General features: G+C 42.5%; 1 protein-coding gene across 1 annotated transcript; it reads right to left on the reverse strand.

Annotated features, from left to right (window-relative positions):
- Positions 1 to 4,360: 4,360 nt before the first annotated feature.
- Positions 4,361 to 24,916, reverse strand: LOC122429535 (transmembrane protein 217-like). The gene is made up of 3 exons (XM_043449936.1): positions 24,847 to 24,916; positions 4,931 to 5,606; positions 4,361 to 4,679 (listed from the first exon to the last, which is right to left on the reverse strand). The coding sequence occupies exons 2-3, from the start codon at positions 5,499 to 5,501 to the stop codon at positions 4,666 to 4,668; spliced, it is 585 nt and encodes a 194-aa protein (XP_043305871.1). The 5' UTR covers positions 5,502 to 5,606; positions 24,847 to 24,916; the 3' UTR covers positions 4,361 to 4,665.
- Positions 24,917 to 25,007: the final 91 nt, after the last annotated feature.

The raw sequence follows: 25,007 nt of genomic DNA on the forward strand, positions 1-25,007 counted from the left end.
CGAGATCTGGAAGGTCAAGCGCAGGTACCTCAGCTCCTTGAACTGCTCTTTGATGGCCCTGTTGGTGAGCAGGATGATGGAGAGGCTGAGTAGCTCATAGATGATAATCCACACGCTGTAGCAGAGCATGCCCACGTAGTTCTTGGTGTGGATGCAGTAGAGGAGCAAGGAGCAGACCAGAAGGGTGACGGTGGACAGGCCGACGCTGATGTTCTTCTTGTGGGTCACAACCCAAGAGACCAGCTCAGACCTGGTCTCCTGGTAGACACTGAACGTCTCTTCGTAGCCAAAGAAGGCAACCTCATTCACTTCAAAGATGAGGAACTGGACAGTGTTAAGGAAACAGAAGGTGCCTGTCACGATGGAGTACTTCCTGTCATTCATTTCATACTTGTTTTACCAGAAACATCGGCTGCAGGAGAAAAAAAAAAAAATTGTGGTGATACCCGATGAGATGGCAGAGCTGTCCTGAGGCAAATCCTCAAGCCACTAGATGTAAACGGAAGAGCTAACAGTAATAGTGATGGGTGAACAAGCAACAAGCTGGAAGTCAAGGCACGTGGGCTCTGGCCTCGCTAGCTAAAGGTGAGCACATCCTTGGGAAGTGGGGGCGTCATTGACCTGGGATACTTCTCAGGTAGCTCTGCGGTTTCAGTGGCAGCTATGCTTTAAGGTGGCACAGAGGGTACTCCTGTTGGTGTCAGGCTTGTGGGAATTAGGAAGCTCCTCTGTGGCTCAGACCGTGAACTCCTTATGGCCAAATCCAGACTTAAATTGAAGGAAGTAGGGAAAACCACGAGACCATTCAGGTATGACATAAATCAAATCCCTTACGATTATACAGTGGAAGTGAGAAATAGATTCAAGGGATTAGATCTGATAGAGTGCCTGAAGAACTATGGATGGGGGTTCATGACATTGTACAGGAGGCCGTGATCAAGACTATCCCCAAGAAAAAGAAATGCAAAAAGGCAAAATGGTTGTCTGAGGAGGCCTTACAAATAGCTGAGAAAAGAAGAGAAGCGAAAGGCAAAGGAGAAAAGGAAAGATATATCCATCTGAATGCAGAGTTCCAGAGAATAGCAAGGAGAGACAAGAAAGTCTTCCTCTGCAATCAATGCAAAGAAATAGAAGAAAACAGTAGAATGGGGAAGACTAGAGATCTCTTCAAGAAAGTTAGAGATATCAAGGGAACTTTTCATGCAAAGACAGGCACAATAAAGGACAGAAATGGTGTGGACCTAACAGAAGCAGAAGACATTAAGAAGAGGTGGCAAGAATACACAGAACTACACAAAAAAGATCTTCACAACCCAGATTATCACAATGGTGTGATTACTGACCTAGGGCCAGACATTTGGAATGCAAAGTCAAGTGGGCCTTAGGAAGCATCACTATGAATAAAGCTAGTGGAGGTGATGGAATTCCAGTTGAGCTATTTCAAATGCTAAAAGATGATGCTGTGAAAATGCTGCACTCAATATGCCAGCAAATTTGGAAAACTCAGCAATGGCCACAGGACTGGAAAAGGTCAGCTTTCATTCCAATCCAAAAGAAAGGCAATGCCAAAGAATGCTCAAACTACCGCACAATTGCACTCATCTCACACTCTAGCAAAGAAATGCTCAAAATTCTCCAAGCCAGGCTTCAAAAGTATGTGGACCATGAACTTCCACATATTCAAGCTGGATTTAGAAAAGGCAGAGGAACCAGACATCAAATTGCCAACATCCATGGGGTCATCAAAAAAGCAAGGGAGTTCTAGAAAAACATCTACTTCTGCTTTATTGACTACGCCAAAGCCTTTGACTGTGTGGATCACAACAAACTGTGGGAAATTCTGAAAGAGACGGGAATTCCAGACCATTTGACCTACCTCCTGAGAAATCTGTATGTAGGTCAAGAAGCAATAGTTAGAACTGACATGGAACAACAGACTGGTTCCAAATCGGGAAAGGAGAACTTTAAGGCTGTATACTGTCACCCTGCTTATTTAATTTATATGCAGAGTACATCATGAGAAACGCTGGGCTGGATGAAGCACAAGCTGGAATCAAGATTGCCGGGAGAAATATTAATAACCTCAGATATTTGGATGACACCACCCTTATGGCAGAAAGTGAAGAAGAACTAAAGAGCCTCTTGATGAAAGTGAGAGTGAAAAAGTTGGCTTAAAACTCAACATTCAGAAAACTAAGATCATAGCAGCTGGTCCCATCACTTCACGGCAAATAGATGGGGAAACAGTGGAAACAGTGACTGACTTTATTTTGGGGGGCTCCAAAATCACTGCAGATGGTGACTGCAGCCATGAAATAAAAAGACACTTGCTCCTTGGAAGAAAAGTTATGACCAACCTAGACAGCATATTAAAAAGCAGAGACATTACTTTGCCAACAAAGGTCCGCAGAGTCAAAGCTTTAGTGTTTCCAGTGATCATGTATGGATGTGAGAGTTGAACTGTAAAGAAAGCTGAGCATCAAAGAATTGATGCTTTTGAACTGTGGTGTTGGAGAAGGCTCTTGAGAGTCCCTTGGACTGCAGGGAGGTCCAACCAGTCCATCCTAAAGGAGATCAGTCATGAGTGTTCATTGGAAGGACTGATGCTGAAGCTGAAACTCCAATACTTTGGCCACCTGATGTGAAGAACTGACTCATCTGAAAAGACCCTGATGCTGGGAAAGATTGAAGGTGGGAGAAGGGGACGACAGAGGATGAGATGGTTGAATGGCATCACCAACTCAATGGACGAGTTTGAGTAAACTCTGGAAGATTGGTGATGAACAGGAAGGCCTGGAGTGCTGCCGTCCATGGGGTTGCAAAGGGTCGGACTCAACTGAGCGACTGAACTGAAGTTGCTTCAGTCATATCTGACTCTTTGCTACCCTATGGACTGTAACCTGCCAGGCTCCTCTGTCCATGGGACTCTCCAGGCAAGAATACTGGAGTGGATTGCCATGCCCTCCTCCAGGGGATCTTTTGGACCCAGGAATTGAACCCTTGTCTCTAATATCTCCTGCATTGCCAGAGGGTTCTTTACCACTAGCACTACTCAAGATGAATGAAATTTTAAGTCCACACAAAGTTTTATACACAAATATTTATACCATTCTTATTCATAATTGCCCCAAACTACAAACCATTCAATGTCCTTCAGTGACCAAATGGATTAACTGTGGTACATTCTTGCCATGGCATACTACTCGGCAATAAAAAAAGAGCTATAGGGACTTCTCCAGTGGTTCAGTGGCTACGGCTCCAAGCTCCCAATGCAGGGGGCCTGGGTTTCATCCCTGGCCAGGGAATTAGATCCCATATGCAGCATCTAACAGTTCACATGCCATAATTAAAGATCCCACATGCCACAACCAAGACTCAGGGCAGCCAAATAAATAAGTATTAAAAAAATAATGAACTAGCAATACACATAATGACATGAATGAAACTTCAAGGGCTTAGGCTGAGCAAAAGAAGTCAGGCAAAAAAGATTATATACTCTATGATTCCATTTATGTAAAGTTCTAGAAAATACAAACTAACATATAGAGAAAATCAGCAAATCAGTGCTTTGTGGTGGCAGGGTAGGGGATGGCAGTGCAGGAAGTGGCAGGAGATAGGGATAAAGAGGAAACTTTTGGGGGTGATACACATGTTCATGTGTATGAATTATGGTGATGGTTTTCACTGGGATATACCTATGCCAAAACTTATTAAATTGTATTCTTTAAACATGCATTTGTTGTGGTTGTGGTTTAGTCGCTCAGTCATGTCCGACTCTTTGGGACCCCATGAACTGCAGCCCTCCAGGCTCCTCTGTCCATGGGGATTCTCCAGGCAAGAACACTGGAGTGGGTTGCCACTTCCTTCTTCAGGGGATCTTCCTAAACCAGGGATTGAACCCAGGTCTCCTGCATTGCTGGCAGATTCTTTACCATCTAAGCCACCAGGGAAGCCTGTGCTATATATTGTATATCAATTATACCTCAAGAAAGCCATTAGTAAACCTCTAACATAATGTCTATAATGTTTGAAGTAGAGGTTTCCTCAGTGTATCTTCCATCCTGGCTTCTTAAACTGCTTCTGACATTTCTTGACCCCTGAACTCAAAGTGAAGTTTGTTGATATGTGATAATGTGTAATCTTGTACCATCTTATGTGGTTGGCTAATCAATTCATAAACATAAACATGATTTAATCTCTCCCACTAAACTGCAAAATCCTCAAGGTCAGGAATTATATCTTATACTTTTTTTGTATCCTCCTGCAGTGGAGATAGACACAGTGTGTCCCGCACAGTGACAGACAGAAGAGTTTAACAAATAGCTTTTGATTAATCACAAATGCATTTGTGCTCCTTGACAGTGTTTATTGGGGGAGAGGATGGAGGGATCAAGACAGAAAATGAAGTATGATTTGGCTCTATTTTTATTCTTTTACTTATCTGGAATATAGTATAGATGATACAGGGAGAGAAAAACAGCAAAAAACCACCTCAAGACCCCAACAATATATTTTTTGCTACAACAATCTGAGATATAAATACAGGTTTGCCTGTAGGGTTACGTCAGAGAGCTGTGGATTGAAGGCTGATGAAGACACAGCAAGATCAAAGGATTGCCAGACTGCAATTCAGCTTCATTTCATCCCTGCCTCTCTTCATTTTGATCAATAAGGTGGTACTGACAAGAAAAGGAAAGAGGAAGTCAAGGAGAGCTTGATAAATAACAATGTCTTCTAATTAAACATCCTCTATGAGCAAGGTGTTCCAGTTGTGATGGTAATCCCTTTTCTCACCGTATCTCCCCCAAAAGAGTGGCAGTATCTCCCCCAAAAGAGTGGCAGTGGAGTCTCTACTTGCTGAAAAGTGAATGAGATGGAAAATGAACTACCTTGAGAACCTGCCATCGTGGAATAGGGCTATGTTACTCACTGTAGCGGCGGGAAAAGTTGAGTATTTTGGATTTCCGCCGTGGGAAGTCTCCACTGCTGCTGGAAATACGTCTGTTGTAGGAGATGATATTGCCCTGGTTTTTATTTTTGTAGATCATGTAGGCGTAAGTGATGACAAAGAACATCCAGAAACAGTGCATGCATATACGGGACACCAGACCAAACCAGCGCATGACTCTGACCTCTCCAACGGAAGAGTCGTCATTGGTAAGGCATTGTACCACAATGTTTACCGTCTCGTAGAAAAAGATCCAAACAATGTAGATTACCAGGCCCCTGTACACGTGGGCATACACTGAGTAGAGGAGCAAGCAGCTGACGAGGATGGTGATGAAAGATAGGAAGAAGACGATAGTCAGGCTCCAGCAGATGATGAACAGTTTTATCAGGATACTTGCGCTCTTGATCTGTGACGCATGCTCAGTGCAATTGTTTCTCCTTAAGTACTTCTGTTCGAAGATGAGGTACAAGTCCACAGCGGTGATGGTGAAGACCCCTGACAACAGGGAGCCCATTCTAGCGGTCATGCCACACCAGTGCTGCTCTTTCATGCTGAGACCTCCCGTGAAGACAGACAATAGCGGGGGCGGGGATAATTCAGATTCCTGCCAATGTGGGAAATTACCCAGGGCTTCTGCCCCCTTCCCCCAATTCACCTGGAGAAACAACAGAGAGAAATATGGACACCAGGCAGTAACAGCTTGGAGAAGACAGCAGGCTGTTTAAAACTGTTTGGGAGTTTGAGTGGGGAGGAAGGAGAAGGCAGTCCCAGGCTGGTGGCAGTGAGCAGATTAATTGGAGGAGTAGTTCTCAACCCCGGCTTCACTTTATAATCACTGACAGTCCCACCCCACACCAGCTAGAACATTCTCTGGGTATGACCCAGATATCAGCATTTTTAAAAACTTCCTAGTGATTTTCATCTGTAGCCAGTATTGGAAAATACTGAATAAGAAAGAAAGAATCAGTCATGTCCAACTCTTTGCAACCCCATGGACTGTAGCCGACCAGGCTCCTCCATCCATGGGATTTTTCCAGACAAGAATACTGGAGTGGGTTGCCTTTTCCTTCTCCAGGGGATCTTCCCGATCCCGGGATCGAACCCCGGGGCTCCCTCACTGCAGGCAGACTCTTTACCATCTGAGCCACCAGGGAAGCCTAAAATACTGAATAAAGAAAGTTAAATTGTGCTCTTTGTCTCTTCCAGTTTTGCCCTGGGTTATCACTGCTGCCCCCTGATGGGGAAAATTGGCCGCATTGTCCAGACCTTCAGTGCAGGCATCTCGGGAGAAAAGTCGGGGTAGCAGCACAATGGCCTTGCTGGGTGAGTGGATGAAAACATTAGGTTTTGAGTAATCACTCCTCCACTATGTATCAAAACTTGAGGAATACAATGACAGGTGTACTTTAACGGAAATTTAAAATCTTAAAATGGAATAGCCTTATCATGGAAAAAGAAAAGACAGTAATGAGCTAAGCATTCAACTCAGGGAGTTAGGGGAAAAAAAATCCAACCAATGATAAGAATAAAAAAAGATAGGTGGAAGAAAACAAAGAAAAGAACAGAAATCAATAAAAAGAAAGAAAAGATAAAGTAGAGGGACTTCTAATTGCTAAGGTTAGTGGAGCCAACTTGCTGAGTAAAAAAAAAAAAACTAAAAACTGCTGGATGAAATAGTTCTTAAATATTCTTGAAAGCACAGAAGCACTGACAAGATAGGAAGTAGGAGACAAAAGACTATAGGACTTCAGGAACTGGGAGAGATAAGCAAGCATGAAAGTCAAATTTGCTCTGAGGATATTTGCCAATCTGTGTGTGCGTGCTTAGTTGCTTCAGTTGTGTCTGACTCTTTGTGATCCCAGGTTTCTCTGTCCATGGAATTCTCCAGGCAAGAATACTGGAGTGGGTTGTCATGCCCTCCTCCAGGGATCTTCTCGACCCGGGCATCAAACCCACATCTCTTAAGTCTCCTGCATTGGCAGGCAGGTTCTTTATCACTAGCGCCGCTTGGGAAGCCCCTTTGCCAATCTGGGCAAACTTGAATTTCCTTTTGAGAACTCTGCAGCGTAACGTGGAATGAAATTAAAGCTCAGTGTCCACCAAGGTGGGGAGTCTATTAGAAGGCCTTCCCTGTATTAGTCATGGCCCCAAAGGGTTATGATTACAGTAAAGGGGAATCAGAAGTAAACTTGCCCCCATCTTCTCCCAGCAGACTCCAGGGAAAGTTAACTTAGTACTAACTGAACATTTCAGGAGAAAACTCTCCTTGAGACACTATCACTGTAACTAACTTTTTACAGATTTGTAGCCCAAATTCCATGAAGTATTTAAATAAAAACGTTTAAGTAATAAATCTAGTTTAAAGTAGTCCTAGGACTTCACTGGTGGCCCAGTGGTTAAGAATTTGCCTGCCAATGCAGGGCATACAGTTTCAATCCCTGGTCTGGTAAGATCCCACATGCGGCAGGGCAACTCAGCCCTGCACCACACATCCTGAGCCAGGGCCCTATGAAGCTCAAGGACCGAAGCCTGTGTGTCCTAGAGCCTGTGCTCTGCAACAAGAGAAGTCACTGCAATGAGAAGGCCCCTCTCGCCACAACTAGAGAAAGCCCGTTCACAGCAACGAAGACCCAGTGCAGCCAAAAATAAAATAAAAAACACAGTAGTCCTAACCTGGAAGTGTCTCTAAGTGCCTGGGAGAAACAAGCTCACATCCCCTCTGGAGGGATACATCTTTGTGCTGGTCCTTAAAGAACTCCCTTAGTAATTCTTCAGGGACAATGATTAGTACATGGTGAAAAATGACTGAGTGTGTAAGGAACAAGGCACTAGGAGAACCAGCAGAAACAACAGAACTACAAAAAAAAAAAAAAAAACCACATTATGAAACAAGCATGGTTGTGACACTTTCTGGAATTATTTAAGTTTTTAAATTTTATTTTTATCTGTGGTAAAATACACATAACATAAAACTCATCACCTTAACCATTTTAAAGTATAAGCTGGTGTTTAGTCGCCAAGTTCTGTCTGACTCTTTCTTGACTCCATGGACTGTAGCCCACCAGGCTTCTCTGTCTATGGGATTTCCCAGGCAAGAATATTATTTCTGCTTAGCTTCTCCATTTACTGTGTACTTATCCTTGCCAGGCCTCGGCTTCCACATCTTTTTTTTTTTTTTGGACTTGCTGCACAGCTTGTGGGATCTTAGTTCCCCAGCTACAGGGATGGAACCTGTACCCCCTGCAATAGAAGCATGCAGTCCTAATCATTGGACCACCAGGGAATTCCCTCCACAATTTTGTTTTTTTTTTGGCTGTGTCACACAGCCTGTAGGATCCTAGTTCCCTAGTCCCCTAACCAGGGATTGAACTCATGCCCCCTGCAGTGGGAGCTCAGAGTCTCAACTGCTGGATCACCAAGGGAAGTCCCCACATCTTTAAATTTGGGTGTACTCGTTACTTTTTTCTCTTTCTGTAATTTTACTAATTATTATAACAAAGTATGGGCTGCCCTGGTGGCTCAGCAGTCAAGAACCCGCCTATCAATGCAGGAGATGAGGGTTGGACCCTGGGATTGGGAAGATCCCATGGAGAAGGAAATGGCAACCCACTCTAGTATCATATCCTGGGAAATACCATGGGCAGAGGAGCCTGGTGGGCGACAGTCTATGGGTCGCCAAAGCCTTCTGACATGACTTAGCAACCAAACAACAACAACATAACAAATTACTCCAAAACTTAGTAGCATAAGACAAATAAGACAACTATTTATTATGCATGTGGATTCTGTGCGTGGAGGACTCTGGAGGTTAGCTTAACACTGTGCATAATGAGGAATTTGGACAGGACACATCCAGGGAATCTTGTCACCACTCATGAATTTGGGGGACCTCTCCTTGAAGACTCATTCACACACATGTCTGGTGACTGTCGCCAGCTGTCAGTTGGGGGTCTCAGTCCCTCTCCATATAGGACTTTTCATGTGGTCTCTCTGTGTGGATTCATTTGGGTTTCTTCACCTCTTGCTGACTGGCTTGTCCAGAGTGAATATCCCCAGAAGGGTGAACTAGGGGAAGCTGTTTCACCTTGTTTAAACTTGGCCTTGGAAACGGCACAGGGTCGCTTCTACTATACTCTGTTCTTTTCTCTTTTTTTGAAGTATAGTTAATTTACCATGTTGTTAGTTTCTGATGTATAGCAAAGTGATTCAGTTATGTGTGTATGTGTGTGTATTCTCTTTCATATTCTTTTCCATTTTGGTTTATTACAGGATATTGAATAGAGTTCCCTGTGCTATACAGTAGGACTTTGTTTATCCATCCTATATAGAATAGTTTATACCTGCTCATCCCAAACTCTCAATCCAACTCTCCTCCTTGGCAACCACAAATCTGTTCTCTACGTTCGTGAGTCTGTTTCCGTTTTGTAGCTAGGGTCATTTGTGTCATATTTTAGATTTTACACATAAGTGATATCATGTGGTATTATCTTCCTCTGTCTGACTTATTTTGCTTAGTATGATAATCTCTAGGTCTATTCATGTAGTTGCGAATGACATCATTTCATTCTTTTTTATGGCTGAATAGTATTCCATGATATATATCATATATATATATATATATATATATATATATATATATATATATATATATATATCACATTTTCCTTAGTTAGTCAACTGTTGATGGCCATTTAGGTTGTTTCCATGTCTTGGCTATTGTAAACAAAGCTGCACTTTATTCTTGTGAATCACCAAGGCTAGGCCATTTTCAGAGGGAGGAGAAATGGAGTCTACCTTTTGTGTCAGGAGTGTTAGGGAATTTTCTGAGGTGCAGGGGATTCTTGTTATCTCAGTGGTCAAAATCCAAACTTCCACATTTGCCGGGCTGACCACGGAAGGAAAAGTGATCATAACAAGGAAATACTCACCAATGAACTCATGTTCCCCATTTTCCCCTATCACCACAACATTCCTCTAGGCTGCAACTAAGGGTTCTGTGTGTGCACCAAACCCATCAAATCAAGTCTTTATTGTTCAGCCTCTCTCTGAGAGCCCAACGTAAATAGCTGATGACACAAAGCAAATAATTTGCAAAGCATCATTGCGAGTCTTGCAAGATCTCATGCAGCGATTAAAAATGATGAAGAAAACTGCTCAAATTACATGAGGCCTTTAGTAATCCTGGATATGATAGAGTTAGTGCAGTTGATAACCAGAAAAGAAAAAAAATCACTAAGAACATAATAGGTACTTCAGTAAAAAATGGTTTGAAAATGAATAAACTGTTACATATTCACACGATGGGATGTTAAGCAGTCATCAAAATGAATTACTGTAGCAACACAGAACAATTGGAACGAATCTTAGTAATATAATAGCAAGTGAAAAAGTACCAAAAGAAGATATACAATTAAAAGCAACTATAGAAAAATAAATAAATAAATAAATAAAAGCAACTATAGGTATGTCATACACACACATACACAATTTTTGGACTGTATATATAGATGCAATAAAACTACAAAACTATATAAGGAAAATAAAGGAATGATGAACTTAGGATTCTAAACGACCATCACCTTGGGTCAGGGGAGGAAGTGAAATGGGCTGGGGAGATCATATAGTCAGATCTGATTTACTGTCAAGATCCTAATTTTACTTTAGGTAGAGGATTTGAGGGTAAATGTTACTTTATTAAAAAGAACTAATATTTTTAAAGTAAATAAAGGAGTTATGCATAGATCAGTTAGGGCTATGTCATGCACCAAAGATTATGATAAGTCTAACCGTGAGCATATGAAGTATGATAAAAAAAAACACTAAAATAAAACAAGGATAATAACAGTATTTACCTTATAAGGTTGCTGTGAGGCTTAAACGAGTTAATATATTTAAAATATTCAGGACAGTGTTTGGAACATGGTAAGCATTGTACTATATAAGAGTTTTTGCTATTGTCATTTTTGCTTTATGCCAAGGGGTAACTACTATTTATTATGCATGTAAAACTACTATTTATTAAGTTGTGTTGCAGAAAATATCTTCAGCTTCCTTCCCAATACCCATTTCCTCTTCTTTGCTAACAGAAGTCTACTTTAGGTCAATTAAAGCTTGGACTCTGTCAACCTTGGCCCCAGTTCTATGCTGAATTCTCCTCTGCTCAAGCCCTCTCATGAATATGCATGTACCCCGAGCTTAAAACTTCCCCAATTCGCTGTTCAGGGAGATATTGCTTTGGAAAAGATCCCGTGTTCTTATTTGCTGCCAGTAATAATAAATCCTTCCTTCTCCCAATCTTTGGCTTGGTTGTGTCTATTGGCACCCACCAAGAAGCAAACTCAGTTTTGAGGTAACACTATCTCTACATTTTCTTTCTTTTTAGCTTGAATGTGGTATGATGCCTAGAACCTCAGCAGCTATTTTGTTACCATGAGGCAACAGGCATAGGGACAAAAGCAAATATGCTAAGGATGTCAACACTGAGAGAGCATCTTTTTGTATTTTATTGATTACTTCTAAAGTTGAATATTTTTATAAATATCAATATGTGATTTTAAAAATCTCTGTCTAGGGACTTCCCTGGTGGCTCAGTGGATAAGAATCTACCTGCCAACCCAGGGGACATGGGTTCAATCCCTGGCCCAGGAAGATTTCACATGCCACGGAGCAATTAAGGCCATGCTCCACAACTACTGAGACCAAATTCTAGAGCCTGTGAGCCACAGATACTGAAGCCCACGCCCTAGAGCTCTGCATCAAGAGAAACGGTTGCATTGAGAAACCTGTGCATGACAATGGAGAGTAGACCCCACTCGCCAAAACTGGAGAAAGCCCTTGCAAAGCAACAAAGACCCAGTGCAGCCAAAATTAAATAAATAAACAAAAAAATACCAAAAAATCTACACCTAAATAAATCTAAAACTATCTTCCCTGGCAGTCCAGTAGTTAAGACTCTGCGTTCCCATTATAGGGGGCATGGGTTTGATCCCTGGTCAGGGAACTAAGACCTTTCATGCAGGTCTTTGGTGCAGCCAAAATAAATAAAAGATAAATAAGTCTAAAATCATTTTGATAAGTAGAAAATAAAAATACAAAATGGCAAGAAAGCATGAAGGCATAATTTAATTAATAGTATTTTTCTCTCAGTGATATTTGAAATATTAATGCATCTTTCATTTGATAATATCTTAGACTTACACAATTATGGTAAGAACTTTAGTTCTTGGTTGGGGAATCTTAGTTCTTAGTTCCCCAATCAAGGATTGAACGTTTATCCTTAGCAATGAAAGTGCAGAATCCTAACCACTGGGCAGCCAAGGAATTCCCTCAATATTTTTCATTCTTTTCACAATTTGACTTGTGATTCCAACAGAGGATGTTGCTACCAGCTCCCTTCAGCTGGATCTCTGGCATTATTGGGTTGAGGCAGGGAAATAACAATGGCAATGAGCACATTATAAAGTGGACTTCCCTGGCAGTCCAGTGGCTAAGACTCCGTGCTCCCAATGCAGGGGGCCCAGGTTTCATCCCTGGTCGGGGAACTAGATCCCACATGCTGCAACTAAGACCCAGTGCAGCCAAATAAATAAAAAAGAAAAAGAAGAGCCTAAGTCACCTATGTCAATTAAAAGGTTTTGTTTTGTTTTCTGATGTGAACCATTAAAAAAAAAAATTGTTTATTTGGCTGCATCGGATCTTAGCTGTGGCATTTGGAATCTTCGTTGAGTCTTTCAAGGTCCTTCTTTGAGACGCACGGCCTCAACAGTTGTGGTGTTCAGTCAGGCTCAGCTGCTCCGAAGCACGTGGGATCCTAGCTCCCCGACCAGGGACTGAACCTGAGTCCCCAGAACAGCAAGGATCACCAGGAAGTCCCTGTGGACCATTTTTTCAAAAAGTCTTTATTGAATTTGTTACAATAATGCTTCTGTTTTAGGTTTTGGTTTTTTGGCATGAGGCACTGGGATCTTAGCTCTCTGATCAGGGCCCAAACCTGCACACTCCGTATAGGAAGGGAAGTCCCAGAGCTATATATATATAATTATAAAAATACTAGTTATAAGCAAAACACCAAACGCTTGTTACAAATTCACTCTCCCACCAAAAGTAAATGTACATCCCTGGTTTAGAACATATTTGTCATAATTTTGTGTTTTTTTTTGGCTGTGCCATGCGGCTTGTGGGATCTTAGTTCCCCAATCATGGATTGGGGAACCTTTAACCTTAGCAGCGAAAGTGCAGTCTTAACCACTGGGCAGCAAGGAATTCCCTCAAGAATTTTTTTTTAACACCTCAGTAAAAATGCCTACACCTTACGTGGGGTTTGAAACAGGGGCTGGTGGGCTTCAAGTCTCTGTTCTGTGGGTTGCACAAGGCAGCTGCCAGCAGCCCCATGACGGCCGTGGGTAAAAGGTTGGCCCCTGTGTCCGGCACCAGGTTCTACCTCTGGATTCTGAGGCATCCCCGAGGGCCAGAGGAGCTCTGGTCATAATGGAGGCTGGATTTCCTCCTAGCCTGGCAGTATCAGGCCAATTTAATTGGATTTTTAAAAATGAAAATGGATACTTTGCATATATAGGAGCCTGAGTTCTTTGAGATATATCTTCTACATTCTCTTTAAAATAAATCTATCAACTTAAAAAAAAAAAAAAGAACTGCTGAGATAATTTATGAACACTTCTCACTCCCTCTCCTTTGGCTTTGTATACCACAGAAGGAATTTGTACCATAATTGGACACTCTAGTGTGAGAAAGCAGTTTTATTATTATTATTTTTTAAATTATTTACTTGTTTATTTTTGGCTATGCTGAATCTTCGTTGCTGTGTGGCCTTTTCTCTAGTTGTGGCAAGTGGGGGCTACTCTCCAGTTGCAGAGCACAGGCTCGTCATTGTGGTGGCTTCTTTTGCTGTGGACGGGCTCCAGGGCTCACAGGCTCAGCAACTGTGGTTCCCAGGCCCTAGAGCACAGGCTCAATATTTGTGGCACACAGTCTTAGCTGCTCTGCGGCATGTGGGATCCTCCTGGACCAGGGATCAAACTCATGTCTCTTGCATTGGCAGGCAGATTCTTTACCACTGAGCCACCAGGGAAGCCCCCTCTTCTTTTTTTTTTTTTTTAATAATATAAAATTGGACTCAGTTGTCTTAAGGAGTTAGGGAGAAATTCTATCTCAAAGTGTTTTTCTCTCTCCCCTTGATGGAGTCATATTGAAATCCCAGGTTCACCCAATTCTAGAATCTCATGGAAGGGCTCTGGACTTCAGGCCGTGTGGTCAGTCATGTGAGGGTATGAGAGGCTTCATGTCCTAGCCTTAGTGGTCCCACTGCTCATAGCTTCAAAGGCTGTGGCTCACAGCTCAGTCCCCAGCCTGGGGTCCACGCAGCCAACCCATCAATCATCCTGTCACTCCGAGGTCAAACATGGGTCCCAAGGTGGGCAGAACTAGGCACTTCTCCATTCCCTGAGGGTAGGGAAACCCCATTCACTGTAGGAATCGGAAGTGATTCCCTGCTCCCTCATCTTTTCAGATCTATCCCCCCACCCACCCACATAATCAAGATCTCTACTTTTGAGAGCCTAGATTTTCCAAAGCAAAAGTATTTTAACTCTCTGATAGGGGAAGAGATGGGCAGTCCTCTTAAACCTACAAAAGGAAGATGCCTGTCATGCTTTGTGGTAAATCAGTCAACAAACAGGAAACCAGTCCCAGCTACGAATGAGGCAATTTGGACAATAAATCACACTGCTGCTTACAAAGTCCTCACCATCTGACTCCAATCCAACTTTCCAGGAACACCTGTGTGCATTCCTTCTTGTGTATATAATACTCTCATTTCCTCCGATGTCTTTCCTCCCCTTCTCCACCGGGCTCATTCATACTCATCCCTCAAGGTCATGTGAATCCTCAAGAAGGTGCCAGGGCTCTAGTTTGGCATTTGTGATTCTCTTGACCTTTCTTTTGTGGTCAGAAGTCTCACATTGGTAGCAAAAGCAGGAGAGCACCAACAAGCTCTCTTCTGCGTTTGTCTCTTTCATAGGAAGGAAACCACTTCCCAGAACCCCCCAGCAGCCTTCTTTTCCTGGCTCATTGGCCAGAGCTGGGTCACAGGGTCACCCAACACTGCAGGGGAGGCTGTGGAAATCAGTTTCTGACAAGCTCAGTAGGATTGCCATAACTGGTTAAGACATATCATGATTCATGCCAACTGGGAACACAGTTGCCCCACCTCTCCAAAACAAATGAGTCCCCTTCCCAAGGAAGAAGGAAGGAAATTGCTAATAAAGTCAACCATAGAGATCCTGTTCCATTAATTATCCCTTCTTCCTCATTGACATGGGAAGAACTATTATTATTTGTTTTCCCCTCCTTCCACAGAAGCAGGATGTTTAGATATACACATGGTTGGCCAGAATAAGGTTTGCCTTTCCTGGCCTCCCTGGCAGCTGAATATGGCCATATGACCAATTCCTGAGAATAGGTTTAAAGGGGGAGAAATGAATGGGACCAGCTTCCCTGCTGGCTCAGGGGTAAAGAATCTGCCTGCAATGCAGGAGACATGGGTTTGATCCCTGGGTCGTCAAGATCCCCTGGAGGAGGGCATGGCAACCCAGTATTCTTGCCTGAAGAATCCCATGGACAGAGGAGCCTGGAGGGCTACAGTCCATCGAGTGGCGAAGAGTCAGACATGATTAAGCATGCACACACCATGTATTAAGGAGAAAGTCATCTTTCCTTTCCCTCTTCCCAATAGCTGAAATGTGGATGGAGTAGGGGGAATAGAGGGTGACCTTGGACCAACTGGACAAGGACATGATAAACACAGAAGGATCTAGGCCTCTGAAGATTCACAGAGCAGGGCCACCACTCATACCTAGGCTCTTACATGACTGAGGGAAACTATAAACTTCTGTCATGGTTATGTGTGTGTGTGTGTGTGTGTGTGTGTGCGCACATGCACGCTCACTTGTGTCCAACTCTTTGCAACCCCATGGACTGTAGCCTGTCAGGCTCCTCTGTCCATGGAATTCTGCAGGCAAGAATATTGGAGTGGGTAACCATGCCCTCCTCCAGGGGATCTTGCCGACCCAGGGAACGAATCCTTGTCTCTTGAGTCTCCTTCCTTGGGTTCTTTACCAGCTGAGCCACCGGGGAAGCCCTCCGTCATGGTTAAAGCACGGTTATTTTGCACCCAAACTCATGTCCTAACAAACACAACTGCCTCCAATCCTTTGCCTGTAAGCATGCCAAAGTCTCTTCCAGCTCAAACAATCTCTCCTTTGACCCTGTGTTTCTCTCTCATTTACATTCAATCTTGGTGTCAGGGCAAGCAACAAATACTGGCTCTTGGCTGATTTAAGCAGAAAAGTCATAGCTCATAGATGTGTGCAAAGGGCCAGTTATTTATTGCCACAACAATGCTACATAAACAACCACAAAACCTCAGCAGCGTGTAACAATGAACAATACTTAGTTCACAAGTCTGTGGGGTTCAGCTTCTCTGGGGCTGGGCTGAGCTGGGCTGATTTCAGCTGGACTTACTTGACATCTGGGGTCAACTGTTGGTCGACTAGACAGTTTTGTTGATTTTGGCTGAGTTCATTCATATGCCTGAGGGTCAACTGGCTGTTGGCTGACTTAGGATGGCCTCAGCTGGGATAACTCAGAGAGACTTGGCCTAGGTCCATGTGATTCTCATCATCCAACAGGCTAGCCTAGGCATGTTGCAATGGCAGAGGCCAGCAGTGAGGGTGCTACAGACTGAATGCTTTTGTCCTCCCCAAATTCATATGTTGAAAACCTAATGCCCAATGAGATGGTATTAGATGGTAGGGCCTTTGGGAATTGATTAGGTCAGGAGGGTGGAGCCTTCCTGAATGAACAAGTACCAGAGAGATCCCTTGCTCCTTCCTCTGTGTGAGGACATGGCAAGAAGTTGGCAGTTTGCAACCCAGAAGACAGCCTTTGCCAAAACCAGGTCATGCTGGCACTCTGATCTTAGACTTCCAGCCTCCAGAAATGTGAGAAATAAATATCTCTTGTTTACAAGCCAGTCTGTAGAATTTTGTTATATAATCGCACACAGACTAAGACAGAGAGCAAGTGCAGCCACATGAATGTTTTCCAAGTTTCTGCTTGTATGCGTGGGTGCATGCTAAGTCATTTCAGTTGAGTTCGACTCTTTGCAACCCTATGGACTGTAGCCAGCCAGGCTCCACTGTCCGTGGGAATCTCCAAGTAACAACACTGGAGTGGATTACCATTTCCTCCTGCAGAGGATCTTACTGACCCCGGAACTGAACCCAAGTCTCTTATGTCTCCTGCACTGGCCTGCAGGTTCTTTACCACTAGTGCCCATGGGAAGCCCTCTGCTTGTATAATGCTTCCTAAAATCCCTTGATCACAGCAAGTCACAAGACTGAGTCCAGAGTTAGAATGAGAAGGTCCCACAAGATAACACGGATGCAGGGAGAGGTGCAGAATTAGGGCGTTAATACCACCATCTATCACACCACATTCGGAGGCTTTGCTTACAGGATGGCAGCCAATATCATGCCACGGAGCCAGGCCACTGCCAGTGATGAGCGTTTGATGCCAAAGTCACACTGAGAGGCCTTCTGGCACAAGACTCTAGGTATGGCCGCTGCCAGAGCTTTTTCCTTAAGTTGGGTGTTACTGTCACAACTGCTACTGCTCACCAAGAATGAATTCTCTTGTTCTCTTTTTGTTTGCATCATAAGCTCCTCCTGATTCAAAGTATACTTTGGAAAAATTTCATTAGCAGCGCCTATGACATGTGCACTTGACTTAGTTCACAAGAAAGGGCGGAAAAGTAAGTAGCTGCCATTTCTAGCTACAATCCTGATAGGTGGGCTCTGCTTCCCACAAGGTTTCATAGAGTGAAAAATTCTCCATACATGGGGAAGGGATTTATATCATACCCTTATAAAGAACTACAACAGAACAACAATGATGAGGGGGAGGAAGAGGAAGAAACTAGCCTCTCAATCGCTTCACAGCTAAGCTGTTTCTCATTTGTTTGTTTTTGCCATATTGCATTGCTTGTGGGATCTTATCAACTAGGGACTGAACACAGTCCTAGACACTGAGAGTGCTGAGCCCTAACCATGGGACTGCCAGGGAATTCCCCACTCCTAAGTTTCTTGAAAGGGTACTCCTAGCTCTCTTTCCCCTTCTACTTTTTTTTTCCATTTCACTTTGTAATAATCAGTTATGGCCACCCTAGTGACGCAAAATTCAGTGGTTTACAACCACAAGCATCTATTTTTCTCACTATGCTTCAGGCTGCAGGTCAACCTGGAACAGTTAAATACTCACTGGTAGTGACATAGGTAAGTGGTGCTATTTATAAAATGGAATATTATACAGCAGTGAAAATGAGTGAATTACAGCTATAATCTATCAACATGGATAAATCTCAAAACCATCCTGTTGCCTAAAAGAAGCAAGCAACAGGGAGAATGAATACCATACAATATCATTAAATTATTAATATAAACAACACATTATTTAAGGTTACAAAAACAGGTCGAAAATATACATACACAGAGGATGTTTAATACAAAATTCTGCACAGTGGATACACTTGAAGGCAGAGAAGTGCCCATAGGAAGGGACTCCCAAGAGGCATCTAAGGTACTGGTGATGTCCTGTTGCATAGTGTGGGGAGTGGGGGACGTTCAGGGAAATGTTACTATTATTCATTAAACTATACATATTAGTGTTATACAATCTTTTGTGTATGTGGTGTATTTAATATCCCATGAGAAAAACCTACTACTGGTGAGGATGTGCAGCAATGGTAACTCTTAGCCACTGCCGTGAGGACCAGTATAAATAGGAAAAACCATTTTGGAGAGCATTTTTCAGTATCCAGTTAAGTAGAAATTGTGCATATTCTATGATCCAGCATGTTTTTCTTGGGTATCCCTCGCTCAGCACCTTAAAAGCAGTGGTTTTTCAAGCTTTGTGACAACAATCTCTTACTGAGATATATGTTTTACATTATAATCAAGTACACACATACACACATATGTATAAGTGTGTAAAAAGCGGAAATAAAATTTTTGCACAATAATGCCTTTTCCTATTACATGCAACACTCTGATCTTTTCTAATCCTGTCTATTCTTTTTTTTTTAATTGAGGTATAATTGACACAACATTGTCAATTTTGTGTATCAGGTATAAAGTGAAAGTGAAAGTGAAGCCGCTCAGTCGTGTCCGACTCTTTGCAACCCCATGGACTGTAGCCTACCGGGCTCCTCCATCCATGGGATTTTCCAGGCAAGAGTACTGGAGTGGGTTGCCATTTCCTTCTCCAATCAGGTATAAATGTCCCCATTTATTCTATTTCATTAAAGGTTCCAATTTTTAAATGTATTTCAACTCACTATAACAGTTGACAAACTGTCCTTTAAAAAACACCACACTAGAGAAAATTGTACATATGGTAATGTGTAAAAGAATGTTAATTGAGCACAGCTTAAAATAGAAATAACTGGCGATGACAATTGAGGAATATTTACATTATGGAACATAATAGGGCAGTTAAGATGAGCAAACAAGAGCTCCTTGTATCAACAGAATGCAGAGTGAAAAAAGCCAGTTGCTGAAGCATATGTACAGTGTGTTGCTATTTATAAAGTTTCAAAACATGAAAAACATGTTGTTTATAGATACGCGCATATATAGTAAAAGTGTGTAACATGGAAGAGAGTGGATTGTGGTTTCCACTGGAGAGAGGGAGGGGAATGGGATCAAGGACGGGCAAAATGGGGATTTGGAAGGTTTTTTTCTTAATCTTATTCTCAAATGTTATTTATTCTTTATTCTTTACTGTGGGGTTGGCAATCTGCACCCGTAGCCAAATCTGGTACAGTATTTTTGCATGGTCTGTAAGCTAAGAATGGTTTTTACATATTTTAATATTTGTAAAAAATTGAAAGAAGAATATTTTGTAACTTGGGAAAATCACATAGAATTCCAATTTTTGTAGTTACAAATGAAGTTTTATTGGAACACAGCCTTGCTAATTTTGAAAAGCTGAAAACTGTTTACAGCCTGGCGCTTTATAGAAAAGGTTTGCCACCCTCTAACTTATTTATTTACTTACTTACTTACTTATATTTTTTGGCCCCACTATGTGGGATGTGGGATCTTAGTTCCTTGACCAGGGATCAAACTCACACCCGCTGCAGTGGAAGCACAGAGTCTTAACCACTGGACTGCCAAGGAAGTCTCAACACCCCTAATTTATTATATGACATATATTTTATAATGATAAAAATATGGTAGCATTAGAGAAGAATTCTAGAAAGAAAAAGATGCATAATTCTACTAACAAAAGTTGCTAAAATTTTCCATGTTTTCTTCTACTCTTTGATAAAAGAGTCAAATGTATTTTTATTGAAATCAGGCAAAGATTTTTTGCATTCTGCCTTTTCCCTGCTGGACATCACTTCGTAAACCTCTCTGACGTGCTATGTAGCATGCAAATTTGCAAGATTTAATGACATAGCATGGTTCAAGTTTACAAACCACACACCATAATTTGTTTAACCACCTTCTCATGTTTAAACCTTTTGCAATCTTTTGATTTACCCCGTTTGTTATTGGTTACAAGGCAAAGAACACCTTTGTATACAGAGCTTTCCCCCTCCCTCTTTTTAACTGACTTTCTTAGAATAAGTTCCTAGGAAAGAAATGCTTTATCTTCCTTCCACCCCTTCAGACTCGATTCTCTCTTTCTTTACTCCTATGACCTCTTGCTTCTTCAGTCATTTTGCTTAGCCTTCTGCCTTCCCTGACATAACTGATCTCTCTCAGTTGACTCTCTCAGTGGTTCTTTAGGTGCTGAAAAAGCCCTTTTGCTGTTAGATTCCAGTTTGGCCTCACCATTCCTTTGGGGGGTCCAACTTTCTGCAGTACATTGTGAAGGCTGCTTCTTGCTCTCATTTCTTAACTCTTCTCTCAGCACAGGGTCCACTCGACTCCTACTCTGAGATTAAAGTCTGCTAGTGATCTCTGGGATTCCCTGGTGGCTCAGATGGTAAAGAGCCTGCAATGTGGGAGACCTGAGGTCAATCCCTGGGTTGGGAAGATCCCCTGGAGAAGGAAATGGCAACCCACTCCAGTATTCTTAGCCTGGAAAATCCCATGGATGGAGGAGCCTGGCGGGCTGTCGTCCATGGGGTCACAAGAGTCAGACCCTTCACTTTCACTTTTAGTGATCTCTTTGGAACTTAGTCCAAAGGCTTTTTTTTTTTTTTTTCCTTGATTTTTATCTCCCTCTGTAGCTGTTATTCTGAAAGGTCCTTTGGGTCTTTTTCTTTCCCTGCATGTCTCCATTCTCGGTTTAACTCTTCCATGGAACTTTCTCTAAGGATTGAGATAGAATCACCTCTTTTGAGTCCACATTCAACCCAGACATAGCTCATTCCCTTTGCTCCAAACTCTTCTTTGCTCCAATCTGAGTTGTTTTACTCTCTTCTAAATGAAGGTGAAGTTAAAGAGGGAACAGTTAAAAACTTGCAGCCAGACAACATTCATTGAGAGTTTTCTACTTACAGTTTCAAAATAATAAATAAATTTTGAAATAAATTTAAGGATCATAGGTCACTCTGTTTCACGAGCAAAAGGTCTCCAAAGTGAGGTCTACAAGCATCGGGGTCACCTGGGAGGCGGCTGTTGCTGCTGTTCAGTTGCTCAGTCATGTCTGACTCTTTGCGACCCCATGGACTGCAGCATGCCAGGCTTCCCTGGCCATCACCATTTCCCAGAGTTTGCTCAAACTCATGTCCATTGCGTCAGTGATGCCATTCAATCATCTCATCCTCTACCATATAAGTTCCACCCCAGACCTACTAAATCAGAATCTAGACTTACAACATGATCTCCAGGTGACTCACATGTACATTAAAGTATGAGAGGGACTTCCCTGGTGGTCCAGTGGTTAAGAATCCAGCCGCTAATGCAGGGGACACAGGTCCGGGAGAATCTTATGTGCCATGTGACAGCTAGGCCCTTGGGCCACATCTACTGAGCCCGGGCCCTCCAGAGCCTGTGCTCTGTAGCAAGAGAAGCTACTGCAATGAGAAGCATGCACACCGCAACAAAAGGCAGCCCCTGCTATGCAGCAACAAAGGCTCAGCACAACCAAAAATAAATACATTTTTAAAAAGTATAAGAAGCACCAGTATAATGGACCAGTCAGTGCGTATCACTAAGGGTCTCTACCAAAAGTGCTCCATGCACCCCTTGGAAACCTCAAACCAATGATTTTTCACCTTAAGTTTGCTGTGAGGGTGGTCTTGCTGCCATAGCTATCATCTTTTGATGGACAGGTGGCTAGGTGGATGACCTCTGTCCCTCATCATTTTAGGTACAAGTTCATCCCTCTGAAGCTGCAAAAGGGTTTAAGAGGACATTTTCTCCCAGGAAAGGAAGGCTGTTTTTCAACAAAGAGCATAAACAAGCTTATAGGCTCTTTGGTAAGGTGGACACACCTGCCAGGGATTGGAAAAATGGTTTCTATCATCTTTTCCAACAACAAATGCACGTGAACAACATAGAACCAAAAGACAAGAATAGTTTATACTCTTCATTCTCTCATTCAGCAAATATTAAGCACCTACTGTGTGCCAAGCACTGTTCTAGGTGAGAAGAGCAGAGACAGAACTGACAAAATCCTTGCCTTAGTGGAATTTACATTCTAGGGGATGGAGATGGACAAGAAACAGGTATAAAATATGGCAGGTAGGGGTAACACTTTAAAGAAAAAAATAGATATTTGAGGGGAAAGAATCCCAAGCAGAGGCAGTGTCTAATGCCTTGAGGTAGGAACATGATTGGAGTGTTCAAGGAACAACAAAAAGCCAGTAAAGTGTGGTTGGAGCAGATTAAGCAAAGAAGAGAGTGGAACCAAACCATAGAGAGTCTTTAAGGAGCTGGAATTTTATGCCAAGTGAGACAGAGCCATTGCAGGGTATTGAGCAGAGGAGTGATATAACCTGACTGACATTCTAACGGGCTCTCTCTCTCCCCCTCTGCTGTGTGGGGAACAGACTCTAAGGGGACAAGAGTGGAAGAAAGAGGCCTACCAGCAGGCTGCTGTAAGGATGTGGTTGGTCTACATTTGGTTGGTCACAGTGGTGGTGGTGATGAAAAAAGGCTCAAGGATTTCAACTTCTCTAACAAAGACAATTTTAAAAGTTATCACTAGACAACTTTTTTCTTTCTTTTTTTTTAGTCTTGGACGGGAAACTGGCTTAGAAGTAGAAAATAAAAAGTAGGAATATTAATGGCTTCTCAGGGTTGAACAATGTTAATAGCATCCTCTGGGAATCAGTGTTATTTAACATTTCATAAATGATTAAGAAAAAGGAATACTTTGAGACTTTTCTAGGTACACAAATTATACTCTGCTTTCCACATAGTGAAATGTCAAGTCAATTGGGAGTGTCTCTTGGAACATTTCTAAAGCTATATGATTAGGCTGGAAAGTGGCAGATGACTTGCTATGTGGACAACTCTAAAGCAGTTCACATAGGAGGAGACAATTCAGGTGACATCTTTAAGATAATGAACTCTGGACTGCCAGCTGCCCCCAAGGAAAGGGATCAGAAACTGCTGTAGGTTATTCCTTCAAGACATCAGCTCTTGTAAAATCCAAAATGCCAGTAAAAGTTCTGGTGGTTTCAGAATAATGACAAAAACCTCAGCTTCAACAAAAACCTCAGGAACTCCCTTATGGATCTCAGTATGCAGTGCTAGTCACTGCATCCTATGAAAAACAACAGCCAAGGAAAGGCCACTAAAATGATTAAAAAGATAGAGGGACTTTTGTTTGATGGGGGGGGATATGTCTATAAATATGAATATCTGAGACAAAACAAGATGAACGTCTACAAAAACATGAAACATTCAGAGAAAATTAAAATAGCCCTTTTCATGAAATCTCATGATTGTGAAATTAGGGGACAAAAACAGCTTAAAAACGGGGGTAATATCTATGAAGAAAGAGGCCATTAGCGGGCCTATTAAAAAAGGTCCTTTAGACCTTCCAGTATGTGGAAGGACTGTGCTAGCAATAACCAGGAGTCGCGGGTGAGGAACAATCAGCCCATTTCAAGAGTCCTTTGATGGGACAGAAACTACTTTGGACTAGCATGCGCTGCCTGCCCTCCCCCCCTCCCCGGGCCCCCCATCACTGTGGTATACAAAGACAGAAACTCAAAAAGGGCAAAAAACGCTGACAAGACTTTCAAAGGATTCAAAATGCTAATATTAAAAATCATTCTAATTCAAAACTAGATCGAAAATAAAATCAAGGGTGAAGATTTATAGTAGATTAATAAGGGATTAAGGATGTCCATTGGCGGTCTGAATTGGATAGATAAAAGAAGAACATTTCCTGAACAGTTTGTCCGCATCTAGGTTCTCTTGGTCAGAAAGTGACGGTTACTGGTTGAAACAGAGATTTGATCATCTGAATTTCAGGCATGGCACAAGTCCTTTTACAGGGATCAATTATCTGAGGACAGAGAGGCTCTTAGGAACCAACCGTTAGTCACGTGTTGTGTTGAACAGTTAACAACGCTGGACCGTCGGGGTCAGTTATTGATTTTCCTCCACCGATTGAAAAAATCAGAGTCCGAACGGAACGAGGGTAGTGGGGAGGATAATAACCAGAGTGTCGTTGAATTGGGAGATGTTAAAAATGGGCAGCAACCAATACATGGGCCCTTATATTTAGGTCAAAGATTAATATACATAAATATATATGCTTTCTCTTTTCAAAAAACATTTGACTCAAGAACCTCATCACCCCCAAAGAAAACAGCACTTCTCCTTCTTCCCAAAGGTCGCTTTCTTTACCTGCTTCTTCCCCGGCCCAGGCGAAGGAACTTTCAGCCCCGCCTCCCAGCTCGTTCTTGCTCCGCCTTCTCGGTTCACCTGTGTGCCCAGCCCCTGACGTCACTGTTCGGCTTCAGCGGCCTGCAGGATTCTGGCTCCCGATTGGTCCGTCTCCCACAGCC

Source organism: Cervus canadensis, chromosome 28, assembly GCF_019320065.1.
Source record: "Cervus canadensis isolate Bull #8, Minnesota chromosome 28, ASM1932006v1, whole genome shotgun sequence".
Lineage (NCBI taxonomy): Eukaryota > Metazoa > Chordata > Mammalia > Artiodactyla > Cervidae > Cervus > Cervus canadensis.

Coding starts and splice junctions, on each gene's coding strand:
- LOC122429535 (XM_043449936.1), bottom strand. CDS start 5,501: ATGAAAGAGCAGCACTGGTGTGGCATGACCGCTAGAATGGGCTCCCTG.